The following is a 23,835-nucleotide window of genomic DNA, read 5'->3' as shown; positions in this document are numbered from 1 at the left end:
ATGAAAATGGAAGGCCACGCTGCTAATAAATCAGGGGTGCTTTTAAAATGAGTTTACCCTAACGCTCATTCATCACGGGCTGTAATGCCATTTGCAGGCCGGGGATCCGCCGCTGTGCACAAACACCGCAGTAAATAACAACAGGGCCCGCGCATCCCTCGCATGGCTGCAGCCTCCAACATCAGCATACATTTATTAAAGACGCCCCCGTCTTGAACAGCAGCCCTCCTTCATGGTACCCTAAGCTCTTCCCCGCGCCCCGCACACACACACACACACACACACACACCTTTTTAAATACTTACAACACACACTAGGGCATGCACACAAGGCAGGCGGGGGGAAAAACAAAACAAAAAAACAGCATAATCTGAAGAACCCCACATGCAGAGAACAAAGCCCTGCAGCTCCACTTCGCACCTTGTAAACGTTCGCCAAATTTACTGTAATTGTCCCATGTTGGTATGAATTCTGAGTGAGGCGCCGCAGCCCCATCGTCAAAACATCTGAACGGGGCGAATAATAGATGGGAAACATTTCCCCTCCATTGGGATTTTCTTAAGAAGACAGCCAGTGTAAACAAAATACAAAAAAAAAAAAAACACCCTTCTATTAGTCTACCCATCTTTTTATGCACACACCTTCAAAACAAGGCGAACTGCACAAAGGGGAAGGAAACCCACGGAGCAACCTTGACTCGGCGTCTCCTTGCACAAGTGTCATTTGCATGTACTTCTTTTCCACTAGGGTGAAAAAGTCATTATCTCAAATACAGAAAAAAATATTGAGAAACCTCATTAGATGGCAACATTTGTTGAGGGAGGACCGTAATAAACAATAACGGATGACGATCGTTATTGCCCCCGACACTGATGAGCTCCTCTGCAAGTTTGTTTATTAATTAAAAAGCCCACTTTTTCCCCTCCCTGAAATGTGTGTGTGTGTGTGTGTGTGTGTGTGTGTGTGTGTGTGGGAGGGGGCATTTTAACACCCCCAGTTACACCGCACCCCCCCCACCCACCCACTCCCTTGTTCCCATGCACAAGCCATTGAGCTGTGGAGGGGCGCTCGTTCATCAAACCTCATGGAGCAAGGGAGAGACGGGTCCTGATAATGCGTGCCGCTAAAGCTGATTTTCCATGATGAATCTCGGAGCATATAAATTGGCTAATATCTGAAAACATTTACAGATACTAGAGGAATTGACTACTTGTGGGACATGATGGATGAGCCTCTCCGACATTGGCCGACAGCTCTGCAAATCTCTGCGGCTGCCTAAAGCCCTCATTTGATTTTCCAATTTACCCCTCTTAAATTTATCCTCCCGTATTGGGGGGGGGGGGAGAAGATGGGAAAGTGGGAGAGGGAAACGGAAAGGGGGTAAGCGTTGTTGGTCTGTTTTTGTTTTTTTTTTTACAACTGTCTGCGGTGGTGGTGGAATGGTTGCTGCTAGTTGATGATATGAGGTGGTATCTCGTCCACAGGAGGATCCCACTCCCTGAAGAGGTTACTGGGGCAGAACTGATCCGCTTCCCCCTGATTCTCTCTGATAGCGGTGAAATGAGACTCCAGGTTTTTGTGTGTGTGTGGTGTGTGTGTGTGTGTGTGTGTGAGGGTGTGAGAGAGGGAGAGAAGTAGGAAGTCTGGGGAGGGTCTGCCATAGAGAAAGGCTCCCCAGGTCAAGCCATTAAACTGCAACGGAGGCTGACTGGAGCGCCTCTGCTGAAAAGGAGTAATTAGTATACTTGTCAACTCAAGTGTCACACCGCTGCTTACCTCCCGAGAACCCACCTCCTGCACACATGCATGCGCGCGCACACAGACACACACACACACACACAGACACACACACACACAAACACCCACACGCACGCCACACTCCGCCTACTCTGCCTTACCTCCTCCTTACTAATGAAGTGCCCTTGCTCTCATTATTTGAGGAAATAAATACACATCGGCAAAATCACACCTAGAGAGAGAGAGAGAGAGAGAGAGAGAGAGAGAGAGAGAGAGAGAGAGAGGAGAGAGAGAGAGAGAGAGAGAGAGAATAGGGTGAGGGGCGGATGAGAGAAAGGAGCACTTGAGCACTTGAAAACTGAGTGGATTTCCAGCTGAGATTCGACCGCACAGGACAAAATACAGTATTAGGTTATCAACACACCTGATCTGCAAAACATTGGAGCCATTATGAATCGTGTCGGGGAATGCAAAGGTATCACTGTAGACACTGACGGTCCCGTGGTGTGAACATCAAACACGGGGGGCATTTATAACCTTGCCCATGAGGAGGAATGTGATAATAAATCTTGGAAAGGCGGACAAATCGCATAGTTACAAAACACGGAGAGAAGCAATCTAATCTGGAGTTGGGCCTTGGGAAAATGGAAAAGGTCAAATAGCTAACAAAAGTGGCCTCTTCAAAAAAAAATAAACATAAAAAAAAGTAAAAAATAAAAATAAAAATAAAAAAAAGTCTAAATCTAGGAGGCATGTTGACTTGTGATAGATTAGAAATGGAAAGAAATTAAGACAGAAAGAGAAAAAGAAAGAAAGAAAGAAAGAAAGAAAGAAAGAAAGAAAGAAAGAAAGGGAAATAGAACAGGAACTCCACCAGTATCACCAAGAAGTAACGATAAAATCACTTTGTAAAAACGGTGATTCGACAATCATACCGTTTCCATGCCGATTTTAGGGGAATTTAGAGCCAATGTTTTAAGAATCACTATGAATAGAATGGGACTGAGGTGTTTCCATTAGTTGGGCTCAGGCAAATTAACTGTCTACCCACATTTTTATGATCCAATATCCATGTCAGTGAATCACAAACTAAAATTTATTTAGTATAAATAAACCAAAAATTTGATCAAAATATTGTTGAGAGAGAAGTATTACAATTAGTACCGCTACTGATTTTGCATCCCTAGCCACACTTCCAGGCATTTGCTGGAGTTCTCAACTAATACATATATTTATTCACATAAATGATCAAATATTAGTGATATTGAACCTAAGATCTACACATTGTGGATTCATAACGGCAAACTACCTCGCTGGGCTTTTCTAGTTGGCTCTCGTGGTTTTCCCTTCTTCCATCGCAGACTGTTTTCACGAGACAAGAGCATTATGGATGTTGATATCATATTCAATACGTAATAAAACTGCTTTGAATGTATTGATTTATTTACATGTGCCACCAGATAGCCCTTCGTGCTGCCTGAGTGATGCTCTCTCCAATACTTTGGATGCAAGGAAGAGAGGGGTCGGGTAATGTGTGCGTGTGTGTGTGTGTGTGTTTGGTGGCGGTGGTGGTGTGTGTGTGTGTGTGTGTGTGTCTGCAAAACAAAACAAGGAAAAGGCAGAAAACAATTTAAAACTCTGTATTGATCCAGCGCTAGTGATTGTACATATATTCCACAGTCCCAACGGCCCCATTCCCGTGTCTCTTAAATGCAAAGGGAAAGAGAAGGGGAATAAAAAAAGATGGTGCACAGCAAAGGCAAGCACCTAACCCAGTTGGGGGTAATGTCCCTTATATAGGAGGCTATTGATCTTCACAGTCCGCCTGCTCGCCCTCCCTCTGGACACAAACACAAAAATACACATACTTGCACGCCCACGTGCACACCAAAGTGCAGTCTGCGGGAGGGGTGTGATGGATACGCCTGCCAATAGCGCTGAAGCAACCTGTTAGCTAATTGCAAGCAAAGACAATTATCCCAGCATTGTTTCATAATGGAAACACATTACAAGAGTCTAATATACACACGGGGAGATTGGAGCCCATGTGGGCAGCGTTTCATTGCCAAAGGGCCAAAGCGGGTCACTGCTGTGAGGCAGGGGCAGGAAAGCTTTGTCTAAAACCTCCCGCGAGCTAGCCACAAGTTGCCCTCACAGCAAGTAGCGGGAGGGTGCCGCGCGACGCCATCGCTAATTGATTATTTGTAGATTTACCCGCTATGAGCTTAAAAAATGAATAAATGAATAAATAAATAAATCTGATTATTCACATAAATATAAATAAAACCTTTTTCTGTGTCAAATATGATCACTTAAAAAAAAATATGCATGAATATAAATCTCCATTGAAATCATCAACTCAGCTGACCCGTAGTCTCGGACAGCGGCCTTACCAACAGGCCAGAGGCGGCGTCGTGAACCCTGTTTCTCCAAACGTCCAAATGGATTAGAAAATTTAAGCAGCGGTCGTTCTCTGAACGTTCACCTACGTGGGAACTCCACCGCGCTATGTAGCGGAAGCCATTTGATCCGCTGAGCGGAGACGCGGTGCTCCTCCTGGACGGATGCCCCGCTCTACAAGCCGCTCAGTGTTTTGACAAAGCAATCACAGCTCTGACTTTGACAAATGGCCGCGCTATGGCGAAGTTGAAAATAACACACATCCAATTTAATCTCTTTCGTAATTAAACCGGAGGCACGTCTCTCTTTGACATTGTGTGTTTTGCTCCGAAAACACAGATTACCGCCAACTCGGGGAGTCCACAGGAATGGGCCGATTAAAAAAAAAAAACGTTGAATGATGCGGACGGGGGTGAAAGGGGCGGAGTCGGTGTGCTGATGGAGAGAAACGAGCACAAAAACAAACAAAAAAATAAATATATTGACCTCACGGAAAAAATAAATTAAAAAAAATGGCCAAATCAAAATGTTGTTTTGGGCTAATACCCAAGATTTATTTTTCAAGCTTAAATATTTATGTCTGGAGTTTGGTCTCGCCCCCCGACGTGTCCGTCGGCGCTTGCTCGAAACGGTTTGCTTTTTTCTGCCACCCTCTGCTCACAACTCAATTTCCTTTGTGGACCCCAAAAGGAGGGATGGAGGGAAGAGAAGGATGTGTGTGTGTGTGTGTGTGTATTGTGTATTTGTGTAGCAACTGGGGTAGATGGATGCACTGGGGGATGAAGGGGAGAGGGAGGGAGGGAGAGAGAGAGAGAGAGAGAGAGAGAAGGAAGGAATCAGGGGGTGGGTTATAAATAACGCTGATGAAGTGAGCTACCATTGATCCAAAGTGCCGTTGAGAGGTGGGTGGTCGGCACGGTGCTTAATTGCCAGCCATGTGCCGTAGGTGGCCGCTACTACTAGCAGTGGTCTGTCTCTCATTAGGACAGAGCGACACACACACACACACACACACACACACACACACACACACACACACACACACACACACACACACACACACACACACACACACACACACACACACACACACACACACACACACACACACACACACACACACACACACTTATAGCAGCAGAATTAAGGACTTGCGCAAAGAGGGGATAGGAGACAAAAAAAAAAAAAAAAGCGACAATTAAGACTGAAGGGGCGATAGAGAGGGGAACGGGAGAGAGTGGGAAACTGATAAGTGTTACTTACACATTCCACCCTCCTGATCCTGAAGGAACCTGTCCAGTATTATGCGAGCCATGAGCGCGGGGGATAAATCCACCTTTGGAAGTAGAAATCAAACAAGGAAAGGAGAAAAAAAAGAAAAAAGAAAAATCAAATTAGCCCCAATAAATGCCATTCTGCGGCAGCGTTTAAGGCAAGTTGAGGCTTTTTTTTGTTGTTTTGTTTTTTTTGACCCCTTCAATGGAGGTGAGAGTGGTGTGTGTGTGTGTGTGTGTGTGTGTGTGTGTGTGTGTGTGTGTGTGTGTGTGTGTGTGTGGAATGGCTATCGTCTAGAGAACCGGTCCGCCGAGGACCCTTCAGAGAGAATTCCCCGTATCCTGCGTGAAGTGTTAACATATTTCAAAGAGCTGGAGAAATAACCCAGCACCGGCTACCTCAGGCTGATGTCACGCAGATAATAAGGCTTCTAATGGCCCCGGACGATATTATCCAGTTTCGAGAGAAAAAAAAAAAAAAAAAAAAAAAAAAAGGAAACCTTAACCTAACTTTTGTCAAACCTTGCGTGTATTGGCTTTGGTGGACCGCGCTACGAGCCAACCTTTTCCTCAAGGAAGGAAAAAATAACAAATAAAAAAAATAATGAAACGACAGCGTACACATTAGAAAGTCAAGCGGCGATTTTTAAAAGGCCTTCAGGTGGATTAGGGAGCGGAGAGACAGCAACGGCTATCGATGAAGGCCGCCATACACCACCACGAGACTTGAAAACCGGTTTTGAAAAGCAATCACACTTGCACTGGCATAAATTTATATGGCTCATTTTATTATTATTATTACTATTATTACTACTACAACTTTTATACTTTTTCCTCAACATACACTATTAAGAAACACTGATGGATGGTGGAGATGTTCCATCTTAGTAATCACTAAATCACACAGTTCCTCGGCGGAGGGAATTAAAACCACCCGGCAAACAGTCTTTGCTATTCCGGGACTGGCTTCGTTATGAAACAACATCCTTGCAGCCGGGGAACATTTTTCCTCTTGTTAGCATAATTGGAGAGCAAAAGTGAATTTGCCCTCAGCCAACAGTGAGATTGGTGCGTTTCATCTCCTCTGTGATGTTCCCTGGTATCGCTGGAAGCAGAGGGAGCTTCCCGCAGAAACAAAGTCTTTTCTTTTTTCTTCCCCCTGTTTCTAACCAGCGGTAGTATTTGTTCACATCTTCATAATATTGCATTAAGGCAGCAGCTCGCTAAAAAAAAAAAAAAAAAAGAAAGAAAAATTATACCGAATCTCTCTCGAACAATTTAAGGGTGAACGGGCATTCGGCTTCCGAACTGCGTTTAAACGGCCGTTCTGGCCGTCTGCCCGGAGATAGGCGCCTCTCCCTCTACGCCTTTCCTTCTTCCAGCACCGTCTTCTTATTCGTCTTCGTCGCTCCCTCTCCTCAGTCCGACCCTCTTGGCATTAATTTTCCCCGGCGTTCTATTCACACCTCTGGATAATGAGGGAGCGTCGGATTCCCGGTAACCCACATCAGAGCTGACACATGAAAAATGGCGACATTATCAACGCCGGCCCTGCCTGAATAAGGACCACCTGATTAGTTCAGGTACTTGGGTCTCCCTAATTTTCATATTAATCACGAGTCCAACTCCATTCTCGAGTCACATCGCGGCACTTCATGAGTTTAACATGTGACCAGGATTCACAAGCCCTTGAATGCCTGCTGAAAATAATTACCGTTCAGAGAAAACTCAGCTCCGGGTTTTTATTAGCCCCCCGATGGTGGCGGGTGTCACTGACGCCCTCGCAGGCTTTGGCCTAAAGCATGTATGTTTAAGTGACCTTTACATTGAAGCGCTCTATAAAACCGGCTTAAAAAACAGCAACTTCATCGCGGGAGCTGCATATTCATGGGGACATTGGGGAAATTTAAAAAAAATAAAGAAGAAAAAAAAAATCCTATGAATAGTCCCCATCATTGTTAATAATTTCCCCACTGTTACAGATATATTGTCTCATAAATGGATGAAACTACATCAATTAGCTGTCTGAAAGACCGTGAGCACTTGGTTTAAATGTTAAGTAGCATATTAAAATGACAGTTAAATGGTTCATAGACGGTTATCTCTGAGCTTAATTTAATCCGGTGGGGGGGAAAAAAGAAAAATGAAATCTCGCGTCAATTAAAGGAAGAATGAATAACGGAAGTTAGCTTTGAGGTGGAAATGATGCATGGGAACCGTGGTGATTTCAGATTTAAGCTGTGCACGAAACCTAGACCGGTACAATCAGCAATAAGGAAAAGTTAGAAATTGCCATGTACATTATTTTTTAAAAGGTTAACCTTAACAGTCAAAACAAAAGGAAACCAGGCAGGCTCCTAAGGCCAAAAACAATTTTTTAAGTATTTTTTTTTACAAATTTGTGTTGCTATTATGGCTTATTTACAGCAGATAACATGAGGGTAACATCAATATTTTAGAGAAACGATGCACAAGTAGGTTAGCAGTAAAAATGCAGTTAATATATTGACAACAACGCAAATTGTATTCGATGAAGTCGAGAGCGGGCGGCTGACCCTGGCATCACCTGTCGGCAGTTTGCAACAACTGTGTCTGACTGCCAATTTGCCAAATTACATAAAACACCGAAAGTATTTTCACATCTGCTTAAAAGGCGGCTAGGGCTAATTACATTAAATAATTGATAATAGAGCAAACTATTTGACCAATTTTCATAATCACTAACAGACAAGGGTGGGGTGGTGGGGGGGGGGAATCCAAAAAACTGCAGTCAGCTCTTAAAATAATGGAAATTCCAATAGTAATAAAAAATACCCAGAAAATAACAATTTCAAATAATAAATGATAAACAATATATATCTATAAATTAAGAAAATAATGGTGCATAAAACATTCCAAGGAAAACATTAAAGTAAAGTAATAATTACAAAAAAATAAATAAAATACCTCATTGGCCAGCTCGAGCAGCACGGGGGCAGTGGGCCGGGCCTTGGTTTCCCTCAGATACCTTCATTATAACAAAGAACAACAACAGCAGTGAATAAAAAGAAGAAAAAAAAAAAAAAAAAAAACGGTCTTACAAAAGGCAGACAGAAGGAGAAAGGGGACCATAACAGGCCAGCCAAGACATGTTAATGTCCCTGATGACTTTGCCCTGGGTGGCATATGGCAGGCTCTGTGTGGTTAAAACGGCATTGCTTGGAGGGCTTCAGATTTCCTCCAAGCCAGACAACCATATGATAGTTAGTTAACCCCCGCCGCCAAAAACTCTTTTTTTCCCTCGCCAGCGAACACAGAAGCTCCCCTCAGATCTTACCCAGATCATCTCAGAGGTTTGTTGCAGTAAGTGGATTAGAAGTGCATTATCCAGCCTCATTTCCACTGAACAATGGCTTAATAAGCTAGATAGAGGCTAATTGCAATATGCAAAGAAGCTTTGTAGCCCTACAGCCTGTTTTTTTCCCCTTCTTGTTTTTTTGTCTTTCATTTCTATTGAATTATGGATAATCACCCCATGATAAAGCCGTGTAAGGCAAATGTCAATTGCTGTATATTTATTTATCTTGTTCCTTCGTTTCAACATGGAAAACAGAGGTTTGGCTTTTTGAATGGTATGTAGGTGCTTTCTGGAGGTCTGGAGCATTACACCAAAACAGATAAACACAAAGGAAATAGAAGTGTGAGAAGGGAATGGTAGAGCAGAGTAAGTTACAGTACCTTTGGTAGTGCTCCTCAATGACCTCTGGTGCATGGTGCCTTGAGAATTTTCTCTTGGTTCTTTTCTGTGAATAATAGGAATTGAATGGTATCGTCTCATAATTTCCTTCACACAGAATTGTATTATGCAGTGAACATGCTGCCGTTAATCACATCAACAACGATAATAATCATAATGATGTAAGACGTTTCCATAAAAAACACAAAGCTTTTCCAGATAGAAATGAATAAAATGTTGTCGCTCTAGAGCAGATCTATTGTATATGAACAGGTGCGAGAGAGCCCGAGTCATAATCATTTCATTTCAATAGGTTTTCCTCGGGTCAAAGTGAGTCAAAGCAACCTTGTTCCACCCCCACCTCCCCAACTTGGAGCCTTGTATTCATTTCCTCTCCATTCGATCAAACAATGACCCCATTCCGCACCCTGCAACCCCCGACAACATATTTCCATGCAATTCAATTGCCATCTTAACAGTGAGGGGGGGAGGAGGGGGCACCCGGAACACAGAGGAAGAGCTTTGGTTAAAAACTACTTATTTAAAAACTACCACAAAAAAAATAAATAAATAATGTAATTCCACAGAGACGGGCGGCGTGAGTGACACCTGTCACGGGGATGATAAATGACTCCATTTTCTGCCTGTGCTGCCTTCTGCCACTGGCGGCAGTGGCCATTTATCATCATCCGCTGTCAGCCGTGGAAAGCGGCAGTGACAGTGCGAGTCAGCAAACATTTAGCACACGCAGCCGCACTACACGGGGAAATTATTATTGTCAGAATAATAATGGTTTAGCATAATTTATTGCAGACCGTCCACCAAATAAGCAGGGGCTAGATGTTATTAGACAGATGGATAGGAAGGCTTGGCAGGTATCCACTGAGGCTGGCGAGAGCCCTCCATGTGAGCGTGGAGATTGGGGCGGGGAGATGGGGGGGGGTAGGCGGTGTAGGTGGGGTTGGGGTACAAGGTATGAGGGTGCAAGTGAGTGGGGGAGGAGGGGGGTGGCGAGGGGGGGGGGGACCCCCTCCAAACCAATCAGAGAGCTGGCAGTTCAATTACAAAGAAATAAAGGGACATTCATCATTCAATTAGGCACCTGTCAGGGCTCACAAAGGAAGAAAACTTCTAACCTGGTACTCCAGGGAGAAGATGCTCAGAAGAGTGGACTGCGAGTGACTGGAACAAATAAAAGAAGGACAAAGTTAATTACCAGAGTGCATTGCACAGAGACAAAAGGGAGAGAGGGAGCTTCAAAGCCGGGGCCGGCTGCCCTGTAATCTAAAAGAACATGAAAACAAGTGTGGCAAACTTGTTCCAGATGAACACCTCCGACAAAAGATTCCTGCAGAGATGTCTGGGGGAGGGGGGAGGAGGGGGGAGGAGGGAGTGTGTGCCGTGTGAGAGATGAGGGGAAAATATAGCTTGCTATCTCAGGATCTTTTTTTCTTCCTTTGTCTATTGTGCCCTCCCCGCCTCCACTCGACACTCCTCTTTTGCCCACTCACCGGCACCTCGACGGTCATTTGAATGCATGCTGGGCTGACGCAAGAAATAAAAAATTTTAAAAAAGCAAATCTTACAGGGAGTGTAACTAAAAGGCTAGCTTGAAAAAAAAAAAAGAAGAACCACATGGCAGAGAACCAAAACAAATTAATGTTAATAATTGATAGGGTTCAATTTCACCAGCTTTGGGAACACCGCGCTCAGCAGCAGCAAATTAAAATACTGTTTGTTAGCAACAAGGAAGCCCCCCCCCCTTCTGAGAGACGCCGCTTGCCTTTGTGGTTGTGTGTGTGTGTAGTGATCGCGGTGTACGGCGGTGGAGGGGGTCGGGGGTCCGTATAGGCGGGAAGCTCGCCTGTTTCACTGTCAGCGCTGGCATATGGGATATTCCACCACCCTCCCACGGCAACTGGAGGGCTTTGAAAATGGAAACTTTCACTGCAGGAAGCTGGGATTCCCAGGAGTCGGTCAATTCCATGGGTTGCCATAAGCTACATTCATCTCCAGCTCCAGTCAATGTCAAGCACCTGGCAGAGCGGCAAAAACCTGGAAAACAGGCAGCTTCACTGGGGAGCCACAGCCCCTCTGACGGCCCCTCCCAGATCCCCGAAGCTCCCTTTGAATTGAAAAAATATTTAGAGCAATGACAGACTTTGCTAATTGGATGTTACATGCATCCACCCGACACATCAACAAAATATAGGGATGCTCCATGATCACACACACACACACAAACACACCGACACACACGGTGCTGTCTCCGGTGGTTTTGTGTCTCCGTATACTGCTCTCAGTACACTTGATTGTTAAATTTTATGGACTTTTCTTTACAAGTCACCTGCGGATGGTATGTAAATACTGACTAGCAGCCCTGGCTTCCTATCTGCATTAAAAATATTGGGTCCATATCTGCCTTCCACATAAATCACTGCGAGCTGTGAAATGACCGTGTGACGTGTAAACAAAGCCAGAGGAATCTCCCAAGCATCGATTTCTGTCCGCGGCCTCAGTCTCGGAGAGCAAATCCTAACAGACACACTCAAAACCGCTGAAACTGTACGGCATTTTATACGAAACGCTCCGCGTTAGCTTCTCCAGATGTCAGTTGTAAACACTTTTACTGCTTTGGCGGGGATGTGCTAATGCTCAATAATTTGAGCAGAGCCTCTGGAGCCATTTTTGCACGGCGTCCCACCATGCACGGAGCAAAAAAAGCAAACATTGAAGGAAGGCAGAAGGGAAGAAAATAAAAATAAAAATAAAAAAAGCATTGCTTACCTCGACATGAATTTGCAGTGATACATAGGGACTAAGGGGCCACCGCAATTAAGTGGCCCATTAAATGGTCAACTGTCAACATGTGGACACTTAAAGGAAGGGGGGGGAAAAAAAAAAAAAAGTCCTCTTCCCACTTCAACCTTGCACCTGAGAATTTCAACAACATTACAGCATTATTGTTGGAGTGGGCCCAACGCCGTCCCCCAGTTGGAACAGACATCTGTTAGGTTTTAAATGGATTACTCTCTATAATGAGTGTGATTACCGCCTAATTGCTAAATCTTTACTCTGTTAAGTTTAAAGGGATATAAACTGCGCTTAATATCTGGGAAAACATATCTGTTTCAAACGGCGAGGTATTTGGGAGCTTTCGTGTTTCTCACCTCAGTTTGCATTTTGTGGAGAAGAAAACTAAAAGGAACCGAACTAAAAAGGATAAGAAAAAATATTAATAATAATAAAAAATAAAACTTTAAATGATGGAGAGAGGAGTGTAGGAAACCGGATTAAATTCACATACGTCTGAATTGTATAGTCTGTCAAATGATATGCTATGGCCATATTGAATAATGTCTGCTTTTTCATATTTATAAAGGCATTCGTTGTAAATTATTGCAGGCTTTACATCAATGTATGTTCAATCGCATGCTAAAATATGGCGCCAAGCGTTAACTCTTCTGATGGAGTTGGGATCTTTTTTGCATGCTGAGGAGCAGCATTATATTCCCCTTGTAACTTATCCACCTCCCTGCTTCATAATCGTGGGATTTTGAGGTAACATCCCGTATTGATGAGAATAAATAAGGTGATGCGAACACTTCATATTTTTTCCTCAACAGAACTCAGCGTGATTTTTTTTTATTTTCTTTTTCAAATCCTAAGCCAGTGATTAGCAGAAACTGATTTTTGTGAGCTGGAGAATCTGTTTCTGCCTGGAGCATTAAATCATGCTATGATATGATAGGAGGATTAGCATGATGAAGAATTAAGTTCAGCATAAGTCACTGGTAATTTAGCCTAAGTTTATAGCCTCGCAGGATTTTCAGCATCTGCATGGTGAAATAAAAATATGGGAATTTTATATTCCATTAATAAATAGAATATGGTAAATAATACATAACGTATACATTTTTTTTTTAAATACAGCATAAAAGTCTATTGATAAAACAGACCACCCATACTGAACAAAAAAACAAAAATACCCCTGCATGCAACTTAGAACACGGTGCGACACAAGGTTAGAAGTCAGAAGAGTTGTTAGACAATTGTTCACCTTGAACCCAAGAACAATTCCCCATGACAGAAAACAGAACATTAACATTCGCTGGCATCCAAAATTGCGAAGCGAAGCAAACTGATGAAAACAATTTGGGACTTAAAACGCGTGTCAGTACTTCAGAATTTTTTATTTTTATTTTTTTTTAATCCGTTCAGAATGAGTGGAACGCTTAGTTTACGCAGTGCATCTGTCTGAGCCCATAGCCATCGATGTTTTAAGCGTAGACTGATAAAAGGCCAACCTGAATTTCTATGCATGCTAATTAACCGGGGGGGGGGGTGGGGGGGGGGGGGGGGGGGTGGGGTGAAGCTATCAATTATATTTAGAATCTTCCTATTTACAAATAATTAATTATAAACGATAGCAGCAATTTCAGTAATGAAAGCCACCTGGCTAATGGTATTGGTATCATATGCTGCAAAAGTACTTAGCATTTGGTGGATCTGCATGTAGAGAATGGTGCGTGGCGCGACACTTCAGGGCATGGAACTAGCTAATTGAGGCTTCTTCTTTTTTTTTTTGACGATAAGGGAGAAATCATTATTTTAAACCGCTAGGCCATATTACGCCCTTTTGATACCTTACTCCACCGCTCCCCATATAACTCCGTTCATGTTAGTCGATGCTGAAATAACAGAAACACTTAAAAAAAAAAAAAAAAAAAAAGGCCAAAACGTATAAAATTTATTCAGGAACCATCATCAGAATCCTATCCGTGAAGGAAAATATAACATTAAGACGCAAAGCGCCTCCTTTTATACTCCTCAATAAGAGTAGATCTTGAGAGAAGCCGAGCGTGCGCTGGTTAAGTGAACGTGCATATGCAAATGTCTCTAATTACACATGCTGATAGGTAAAATGACAACATCTGTCTCTCAGCAAAGACAAATGGTGGGGGAAAAAAAACAAAAAACAAAAAAAAGGAAGAGAAAAAAAAACCAAAAAAACCCTGTAACGTATAAACGGCAGCCATTTTCAAAAACACATCGAAGCAAACACCCATGCAAGAGTCATGCAGCTCTAAACAAATACGTGCACAGCCAACACATGTTTACAGCTCAAGTAACTTTTATTTCTGCTGCTCCTCAAAACATTGGCTGTGTCATGATTTGATGTCAAACCAGAGGTGGACACACATCCAAAGTCTGGACAAATTCTATATTTCATGGAGAGAACCCCCCCCCCCCCCCAAAAAAAAAAATTCAGAAGCATTGGGTGCATTCCCATACATTCAGGGATACTGCCTCTCTCCCTCCCCCCTTTCCCCCGCACCCCCTCTCTCAGTCAGAAACTACCTACCAGCCTGCGGGAGAGTGTGGACAGAAATGGCTTGAGCAGAAGCACAACGGGGCATCTCACTGCCTCCAATTGTCCTAATGGAAGAAAAACATTGCTGCCTCACCCCTACTTTATTACAATCTTTAAAATCAGTGTCTTCAGATGTCAGGTCTCCTAATGTTACAACGGCGGAGAGCGGGACTCATAATGCAATCACCGCCCTAATTATAATGCCCCTTGAAAGGCAGGGGTCTTCTCGACACTGTTGGTGACAAAACACGTTATGGCCATTATGGTGTGTTGCTATTGTTAAAGCATAATTACTATCATTGCCGTCTCTGAAAACTCTTGCAGAACATTGAAAACGAGGCCCACGTTATCCGTCATGTGGCGAGGATCCTCTGGCCTGGCAAGAGAACACATTACACTGAGCAACGGCCGACTCACTCATGTACGGCCGGGGCACTTGAACCATTCAGAGCAATTTGTTTCATTTTGGCTCCCCCCCCCCCTTTCAATTGATTCCGGTGTGTGAACAGATCCTGGGGCTGCAGACTCCAACAAAACCGTCCAGCTGTGCTGTGGTCCACAATGGTATACGTTCGGCTCTGTTTATCTGGAGATTGAATTATTTTATTTACCCCCCCCGCCCCCAGTACTGATATGGCGATTGCCAATCATCTACTTTAGTTCTGTGATTAGTATTATTATTTTCCTACATTTTTCCTTCATTTATTTGCCTGTGTCACTTGTTAACATCTCCACATTTTGATGAATAACCCTGCAGGACAACGCCATAATTGCAGGGTTTTCAAACCTTGAATTTTCTGCAGTGTCTCTTTTAATCACTTTAAACCACACCCTGCATAGGCAGCGGGCTGCTGCTTACCTCAGTGTTTTCCGGCCCAATGAGGCAAGCAGGCTTTACAATACGCAGAGTATGCTTGGACAACCTGGTACGAGGAGGATGCAGATTATCCCTGCGCCTCCTAATCAAGTAATTGATCACATCTATTATTCATGAACTCCTTAGACTGACAAAAAGTTGTAAACTCAGCACGGCCTCGCTCTTTCACCCTTCTTCCTCTGGATCTTTCCACTTTCTGCAAATCTGTTCCTCCAGCCTTTCAATGTTCATCTGACCACATAGAGCTCTTTGTCGGTTTTGTCGGCTTCAACGGTTTATTTGAGATTTTTTCTGTATAGAAACACAGCGGTATTAGGAGCTGTCCTGAAAGTTTACAATGTATTTGGTAGTAGTACCAGTGTGTCTAGATGCCATAATTTAATCAGTAGTACTTCCAACTTATTAACGGTAGAATGTGTAAAATTCCATCATTTTGCTGACTATTTCTGACCAATCAACTATGATCAGTTAATCCTTCTTGTAATCCCCTGAACTAGGTGTAAATAAATATGTCACGAGCACAAAAGAGTACCTTGTACCGCAGTAAGCTAATTACCAAATGTTTCGGTTTAACCCATATGTAATGGAGATAAACACAATAAATAATCAATGCAAAGATCCCAGATCGCTTTTACACAAGCATGAATATTACCATCAAAACAAAGTGTCCGCCACCGAGAAATCACCATATCAATGGCACATGCCACAACAATTGTGGCCTCTGCTTTCCCTTCCAAGATCATGCTAGATAAACCCCAAATAACAGAGAAATTAACAAATGCTTGACATTTGCTCAACATCCATTATTCTGACACTTCTTCAGAATTTCAAAAGGCTGAACGCATGCTTAATCAACATTCATATTCCCAGAGCGAGCCATGGCACCATATTGCATCCCGCCTCACTGCTGATGAAAACGGCACATTAGGGCCCGATTTGAAAAACGTTCAGGGACTCTTCGCCAAGAAGCTGTGTGTGTGTGCGCATGTTAGACAGACACGGGGGGGACTTCACACTTTTCCTATTATGCATTAGAACCAAAATAGAGGCATCTGCCTCAATCTACAGCCGTAACCCCTCCCAAAATTTTTGAAAAGCCATATGAGGAGTGAGCTGAATGGCATTTTAAAAAGGATAGAATAATCATTACTTCCAAATTAATTCATAATATAGCAAAGGGCAGGCCAGAGGAGTTTCAAGTACCCTCCCCGTTTCTCTCGCCCTGCCAGCGCAGAGTATCTCAGGGGAAAAAGAGTAGGAGGACTGGGGTCCCCCTCTAGACCAGAGGGAATCCAGGCGAGGCCTCAGAGAGCAGCCCATCATTTCCAATTCTAATACGCTGCGAGAGAAAGGGCTGATGGGACTGATGTCACATTCCTCCCCCGCGCCGGCCTGCAATGAGCCCCCACGCCCCCTCGCCGCCTGCCTGGCTCTCATTGTAGCCGCAAGCCGCAGCCCAGACACTAGTCAGGACAACGTGGCTGGCTGAGGGGCAGGCGAGGAAGAGGGGGCGAGAGCGGGGGGTTGATATTTGCATGTCCTTCCATTGTGAACCGGGGTAAAAAGTGACAGCACCGTGTCCGATTCTTTTCCCCTCAGAGCAGCCCGGGCCCTGCAGGAGAGGCCAGGCTGACAGATGACTCCCAACATCTGTGTTATGCGGGCGTTACAGATGAGGGACTGCACATCTCCTCCTCTCTTTCAATCCATCCATCCAGCCCTCCCTCTCTCCTCCCACAAGCCATACATACTGGCACCGCAGAAAGACTGACAGACCTTGCGTGAAAATTAGCTTGAAAGGACATATCCCAATCATTTGGTTCAAAGCTTAGTGGATCCTCCCCAATTAAAAGCAATGATTACAAATGATAGGAAGACTTTTAAGATGCGCCATGAAAGAAAATAACAAATTACACGCTACTAAAAACCAGCAAAACCTCACTACAATACTACAAGACAGCACATAAATCCAGATATTACTTAGCATTGCTTGAACCCCTCGGATTTTTCCCAGTGTAATGTGAAATGACTATCCAGGTACTACTTGTGTTCCCTATGCCTCTGTCTAACATCTCTTTAAAAATCATGTGCACTAACTAAGCCTCCCCTTTATAGTGGAAAGCCCGTCCAAAACCTACCCGCCCTCAATCAGCCATCCACACCACCCCGCCCCCCCAGATGGGCCAATATTTGTGCAGTGCCAGGGCTCCCACACAGTTCGAGTGGACAGGGTGGGGGTAGGGGGGGTTGACTGCTGTGGCGGCGCGCATGCTAAGAGATGATGGATGGTCTAGTCGATATGTTATGTCTTAAGAGCCTGATTTCCTGCCAGTCCAATCACTAACCCTCCAGAGCCCAGCTCAGCTGATTGGACAACCAGAATAATTTCGCAGGCTGTGAAAACACTGCTGCCGTTCCTGTCTGTCAGGCCCTGTGACGAGACTCAGGGATTTTAAAGAGCAGGGGCCTCCACAGGATTGGTTATGGTGAACGAAATAATAACAATAACCAGCAAGACTAAACAAAAGGGCCGGCAGCCTGGAGAGGCACTGATCGTGCAGGATTATTGGAATGAAACCAAACTGATGTTTTCGTTTAATTATTATACCACCACCACCACCACCACCATTCTAAGGAAAGTTTTAGGAAAGCACTTCACTTGGTGAACGGCTGCTTAAATTAGTAAACTAAAACACCAAGGGGAAGAGTTCTCACAGTAAGCATCACGAGAACCTTTATATTGAGAAAAATGGAGCCTACACACAGGATATTGGATGCGTTTTGCACACATAACATATTCTGCAAAATGCTGACAGTGAGAACAAAGCCAAGCCCGAGGTAGCCCATGTCCCCTTTGGGGACCCGATAGCTACTTCAAAAATGGTGATTAGGCCACAATGGAAGTAGGAAGCTCCGAATACATGCGACTTTGTAAGTGACCTCAACAGGATCAGTTGTGGTGTCCTGGTGGCCTTGGGGGATTACATGTGTTACATTCAATAAAGTGAGGGCCCTCAGTGTCAAGGAGAAACGCAAACACAACCATTAACCCTGAGCTTCGATTTCTGAATGTATAGGAGGAGAGTAGGGAACACTTTACTTGAGGGCAGCAGGGAAAAACTCTGCAGGACTATTCAATAAGATGAGATAAGACTATTCATCTCCAGGGGGAAATCCGGTATTACAGCAGCAAAACAGTGCAAGTCAAGAAATAGATAAAAAATTTAAACAAAATTAAAATAAAAATGTTATATATACACATCTTTAAACAGAAGTTAACAGGCAGTCACACTTGCTAAATAAACTAACTAGTAAGCCCAAAGTACAAACTAATAACATAATGAGTATAGAGCAGCAGGGTGTAGTAGTAATACTCAATGATGGTACTTCTGTATAGTAAATATTTGTATGCAATATTATTATACGAGTATATCTAGTTATTATCTGGTGAGAGGGCAGTATAGGAGTGAAAAAATCTGGCATCACAATAATAACAACAGTCCTGTCCAAATGTATTTATTTTTAGTTGGAGATCAAAAAATTTTGCATATTTTACAATCATTCATAAATTCATCATTAATGTACACAGCACCAATTCTGAATGAAAATGATAAACATAATGCTCATGATGTTATATATATGAATTATTATATATGATATAATAATCATTATTCCATACCTGAAAACCTCTACTGGATTTTTGTTTTAATTATTTTAATAAAGGGTCCAGCCCTCTGTGCTATTTGTTTTGCTCAGATTTTTATTATTATTAATCTTCATGTCATTTTTCGGGATAAAAGTATCTGAAACACGGTAACCATAGTACGCGCAGATGGTTGAAGTCTTGTTGGAACCGGGACATTTTGAGGTTCAAGCTTGATCAAGGGAAGTAGGAAACCGTTGCAAATGTACCCGGAAGTTGAAAAACGCTGGCGCACCTTGATTAGTTTCAGGAGCAGGATCCTTTGTGACATCATCATCCAACGTTACATGAGTCCGGTTCTCTAGGTGCTCGTTCGCATTCGGAGAGTTGCGCTGTGTAGGCCAGGTTGCTTTGGTAGTATTTACACTCGTTTGCGACGACAGACCAAAGGAGACGATTCAATGCAAACTCAAGAGAGTTGTTACTCGTGCTGCGTTTCACAGAACCCCGAAAACGTTCGACACAAAATGATGGTGTGCATGGAAACTGTGTCCAGTGTGCGGTGTAGACTCTTGTCACTCTGTAGTGGATCGACATTACAAACTTGCCATTTGCGTGTGTATTTATGTACCTTCTTACATGGTAGATATCTCTACATCTGCTAGATTGATATTTATCTCTGCGGTCCTCATTACTTTGCCGGATAAAACAAACATGAACAAAAAACAAAAACAGTAGACCACCAAAAATCAGGACCATGTTGAGTCGAGACTAATTGAGTGGAGACAGTGATGCATTCAAAATAAAATAGATGAGGAAATAGAAGCAGTGATATGGTAATTACTCACAGAAATACCACAACGTTTGTCGTATTTCCTGGAAACGTAAGTTATTGAAAATGTAATTCAAGGGAAAAAAGTCACCACTAAAATTACAAAAATGAAAACAACTGTAATTACATCATTTCAAACAGGTGACATAAACCGCCAACTGTACAGAGCAGTGAAACAACCAGGTGACACAAACAGCCAATCCTACAGCAGGAGCAGCAGTGCTCCCTCCGCTCGACAGCGCCCAGCGGGGATGAGGCCCCCTGGAGCTGACGCGGAGTTTCTTCCAAAAACACCAATTTGAACTCCAACTCCTCCCAAACGGAGCCCGCCGCGGCCCCCATCCCCGCAAAAGGAGAGCGATTTAAGAAAGCATCCACGGTCTGAGAGAATCCCTCGGTCTGCTGCAAAGGGCCCCGCATATAATCACAGAGCGCAGATTTGTGTTGTTGCGACACACTTAAAAGAATAATTACAGCTTCCAATGAGCGGCTTTTGCCGGTAATTAACAGGCAGCCTGCTTCATGTAAAAGTCAGAAAAAATACTGTGTATATTCTATTGCGTATATTCTAAAAAATACAGTTTCCATTTGAAACCGTTAATCACATTCTTCAATAACCAAATCGTATTTTCAATGCTCCGACGGTGGCGGTGCGCCCGAGCCCTGGGGGGGCCGAGGACTGGGATGGCGCAGCGAGTCCATGTCCCTGGGAAGCGGTGAGGTTGGCAAATAATGACAATATGCAATTTAATAAATAATAATAGGGCCTTATAAGTTAACCAACGTAATATTTAACCTGTGTAATTAACAGAAGGTTCGCTTTATGTGCAGCGCTTGTAATTTACATTTATATTTTAAAGGCTGGTTATAAGGTTTTGTATGTATCTGTAATGTAGCACAGTGTAAACAATGTTAGTTATAACAATCTTTCTCAGCCCTGGAACTCAAACCATTTTCTGTGTAACTTGAGTGTAACTTTGGCATAATGAGACACACTGGGCTCACTAGTTAGCCTAGTCAGCTGTACAAATGCTATAGGGACATGTGTGTACTTCCTTCTCATAGTTTTATCTCTGTCTCAACCAACTTGTTATTTATTATGCATGCATGCATGCATGCATGCATTTCACATAATTAAGAGAGTTTTAGGTCAATCACACATTTATTATGTAGCCACAATAAGAACCTATAGACAGCAGCCCAGGCATATTTGGTCTCTCTTCAGGGTTCATTGTGGCATTACAAAATGAAATTTAACATTTCCAATCTGCTAATTATTGAATTAATATATATATATATAGATATATATATATCGATTTTTTTTTATAAAAAATCTCAAGTCTCACTGTCTATTATTTATACATACAGTGTGTTTGTGTATATGTAATATAACATCTGCCATTATAAGTGTCTTTTTCCAGCCATGCTGGATTTAAGGAGGACAAAATTAAAGCACTTTAAGCACCTCAAGGACCTGGTGAGGACTGTCTCTTACTCACATGTACACACACACACACCAGCAAACATCTCTCTCTCTCTCCCTCCCTCCCTCTCTCTCTCTCTCTCTCACACACACACACTTACTTTGGGAATGTCTCCTTCAGTTTCTTCATACATTGACGTGTAGGTCTTAGTTGCTCAGTGCACTTCACGATGTCTTTATACTGAGCTCGGGAAAGCCTCATGACTCTTTCTATCAGCTCCACAATCTACACGAACACATGTTAAGATGATGGATTAGACATTTGTGGCGGTAGATCGTGATCAGCAGAGTGTCAGTTGGCTGGCAGCTAGCTAGAGCTGCACGTACAGTAGCACCTGCGGCTAACACAGCTTAGCTCCGCAGGAGGATCGGCGCGACCAAAACCTCCCAAGAACCGCGACATTTAATCGATGTGAATTGACGACAAATGCCCATGATCGCGAACCCGAAGTCAACATTCCCGGCGACGAGCGCTGCAATTAAGGGGACGCAAATACCGGCGACGTGACAGCGGCGGGGTCTGTTTTCTTCCTGGTAGCTTCCCACGAGGAAGTTTAAGGACTCGTGAGCAGCGCACCGATTGGTCGACTGCTCGCCGGTCCTGAGTATACCGACGGCTGATTGGTTGGTCGGCATCCAGAGGCGGGCCCTCGCCGATCCACGCCGTGCGCCGCGTCATCGGGGACGGCTGCGGAGGTGTCCGTACACAGACGCACCGCCGACGGTACAGCGACGGTACAGCAGCGATGTGACACCACCAACTCCCTACACATTACACGGATCTATAAAATAAAACACGTTTTTTTTTTTTAAATGGGAAAGCATTTCTTTTTTTTTTTCAAATGAAATAAATTACGCGGTATTAATACCCGAGGGATGTTACGGTTTTCGCATGACTGTGTGTATGCATGTTTTTTTTTCTCTTCTTATTTAGCTCGTACGCTTTTTGTTTTTGCGTTTTCTTTTTGACGTTCTATTTAACATCCATTCTTTCGGGTGAAGACGGAACACCTCCTGCAGACGCGGTACTTTGAGGCAATGTTTAATGTCTTCGATTGTCTTACGCACAATGTGTTCTCCTATATCATGTGGCACATGTTACTTGCAACGTAGGCTGCAAGCCCCTCCCGGAAAAGGCTCTTTAATTGGATGGATATTTCCATTACTTCGACACGCCACTATTTTTATACCCTGCATTTCAGAAATATTCATTAAACAATTTGAAAAATAAATAATTGATATATTTTATTAAATTTGTGTAAAATAAATGCTTTTCGAGGTGAAAGAGAAACCCTTTTGGGCGCCAACGACAAGCTAGAAAATAACCGTGTGTGACCTGCGCTGCATCAGAAAATAGAGCCCCATTGTTGCTGGCCAGTGTCCTATGATGTGTGTGATGGGCCGGGGCCGGGGCCGGGGCGGCAGGTCTCCAGCTCTGAAAGGGCTCAGCGCTCTGTGGCCGCTACAAAAGGGAGCAGTGTACTGGGGTTGGTATGAGCAGATAGTATCAGGGCCCTCCGAGGCGGTCTGGTGTGATCGCTACAAAGGGCCGGGGTCAGAGGTAGAAGGAGCGGTTTACTCATCTAGGTATTAGAGGTGTGTGTGTGTGTGTGTGTGTGTGTGTGTGTGTGTGTGTGTGTGCGTGCGTGCGTGTGTGCGTGTGTGTAATAGGTATAAAAGGATCAGTGTATGGTATAAAAAGATAAAAATCTGAGGGGTTGGGAAAGGCGGTGTACTGTAATGGCTCCAAATGCAAGGGGATCAGCGAGTGGGTGCGTGTATGCGTGTGTGTGTGTGTGTGTGTGTGTGTGTGTGTGTGTGCGTGTCTTCTGTGTATGTGTGTGTGTCGTATGCCCCGTTGCATGAGTCAAACTGTGTGTGTATGTGTGTGTCTGTGTGTGTGTGTGTGTGCGCGCGTGCATGTGTGTGTGTGTGTGTGTGTGTGTGGGTGTGCGTGGGTGTGTCTGCATTTTGATGGCGGTGTGCTGCCACAGCAGTCTGCGATTCCAGCCTGAAAGGGAGGAGAGACAGAGCGGACGGAGGGATGGGTAAAAAAGGGTGGCAATGGGGAGAGAGAGAGAGAGAGAGAGAGAAAGAGGGAGAGGTGTGCTATGGCGGCTGCGTGTAAACAGGACAGCGGTACACACGGTGCCGCTAACCAGCTGTGAAGCCCGAAGCACGAATTTACAAAGGATGTCTCCCTCTGACAAGCAGAACGCGCCGCACTGATCTCTGCTCCGCTGCTCTGGGCGCTCCACTGTAGTGCTAAGCACCGTGCCACTAATGGCACTTGTGTACCTTAATGCCTGCGAAACATTTACATTTCGCTTGCAGCGGAGGGCGAGTTTGGGGCTGTTACCGGGGAGAAAACCAGTGTGTGTGTGTGCGTGTGTGTGTGTGTGTGTGTATGGGTAAGAGAGAGAAAATTACAAGATAATATTCTGATAAAATCATCCCAAAAATGAATACGGCATAGTGTCGCGACATCTTTCCCCACGAC

The 23,835-nt window shown here is 43.9% G+C and overlaps 1 protein-coding gene across 1 annotated transcript in view; it reads right to left on the bottom strand.

The window, feature by feature from the left end:
• cdin1 (CDAN1 interacting nuclease 1) overlaps positions 1–21,875 on the bottom strand; it is a 60,344-nt gene extending 38,469 nt beyond the window's left edge. The window contains exons 1-6 of the mRNA XM_080012948.1: positions 21,833–21,875; positions 21,437–21,561; positions 10,263–10,308; positions 9,129–9,193; positions 8,358–8,418; positions 5,401–5,473 (exon numbers count right to left, since the gene is read on the bottom strand). Of these exons, the coding sequence (XP_079869074.1) occupies positions 5,401–5,473; positions 8,358–8,418; positions 9,129–9,193; positions 10,263–10,308; positions 21,437–21,537 (346 nt within the window). The 5' untranslated portion in view covers positions 21,538–21,561; positions 21,833–21,875. The remainder of the gene's footprint in view (positions 1–5,400; positions 5,474–8,357; positions 8,419–9,128; positions 9,194–10,262; positions 10,309–21,436; positions 21,562–21,832) is intronic.
• Positions 21,876–23,835: the final 1,960 nt, after the last annotated feature.

This window comes from Zeus faber (genome assembly GCF_960531495.2).
Source record: "Zeus faber genome assembly, chromosome: 13".
Lineage (NCBI taxonomy): Eukaryota > Metazoa > Chordata > Actinopteri > Zeiformes > Zeidae > Zeus > Zeus faber.
The sequence above is the reverse complement of the archived record's forward strand: the minus strand, read 5'-3'. Positions and strand labels throughout refer to the sequence as shown.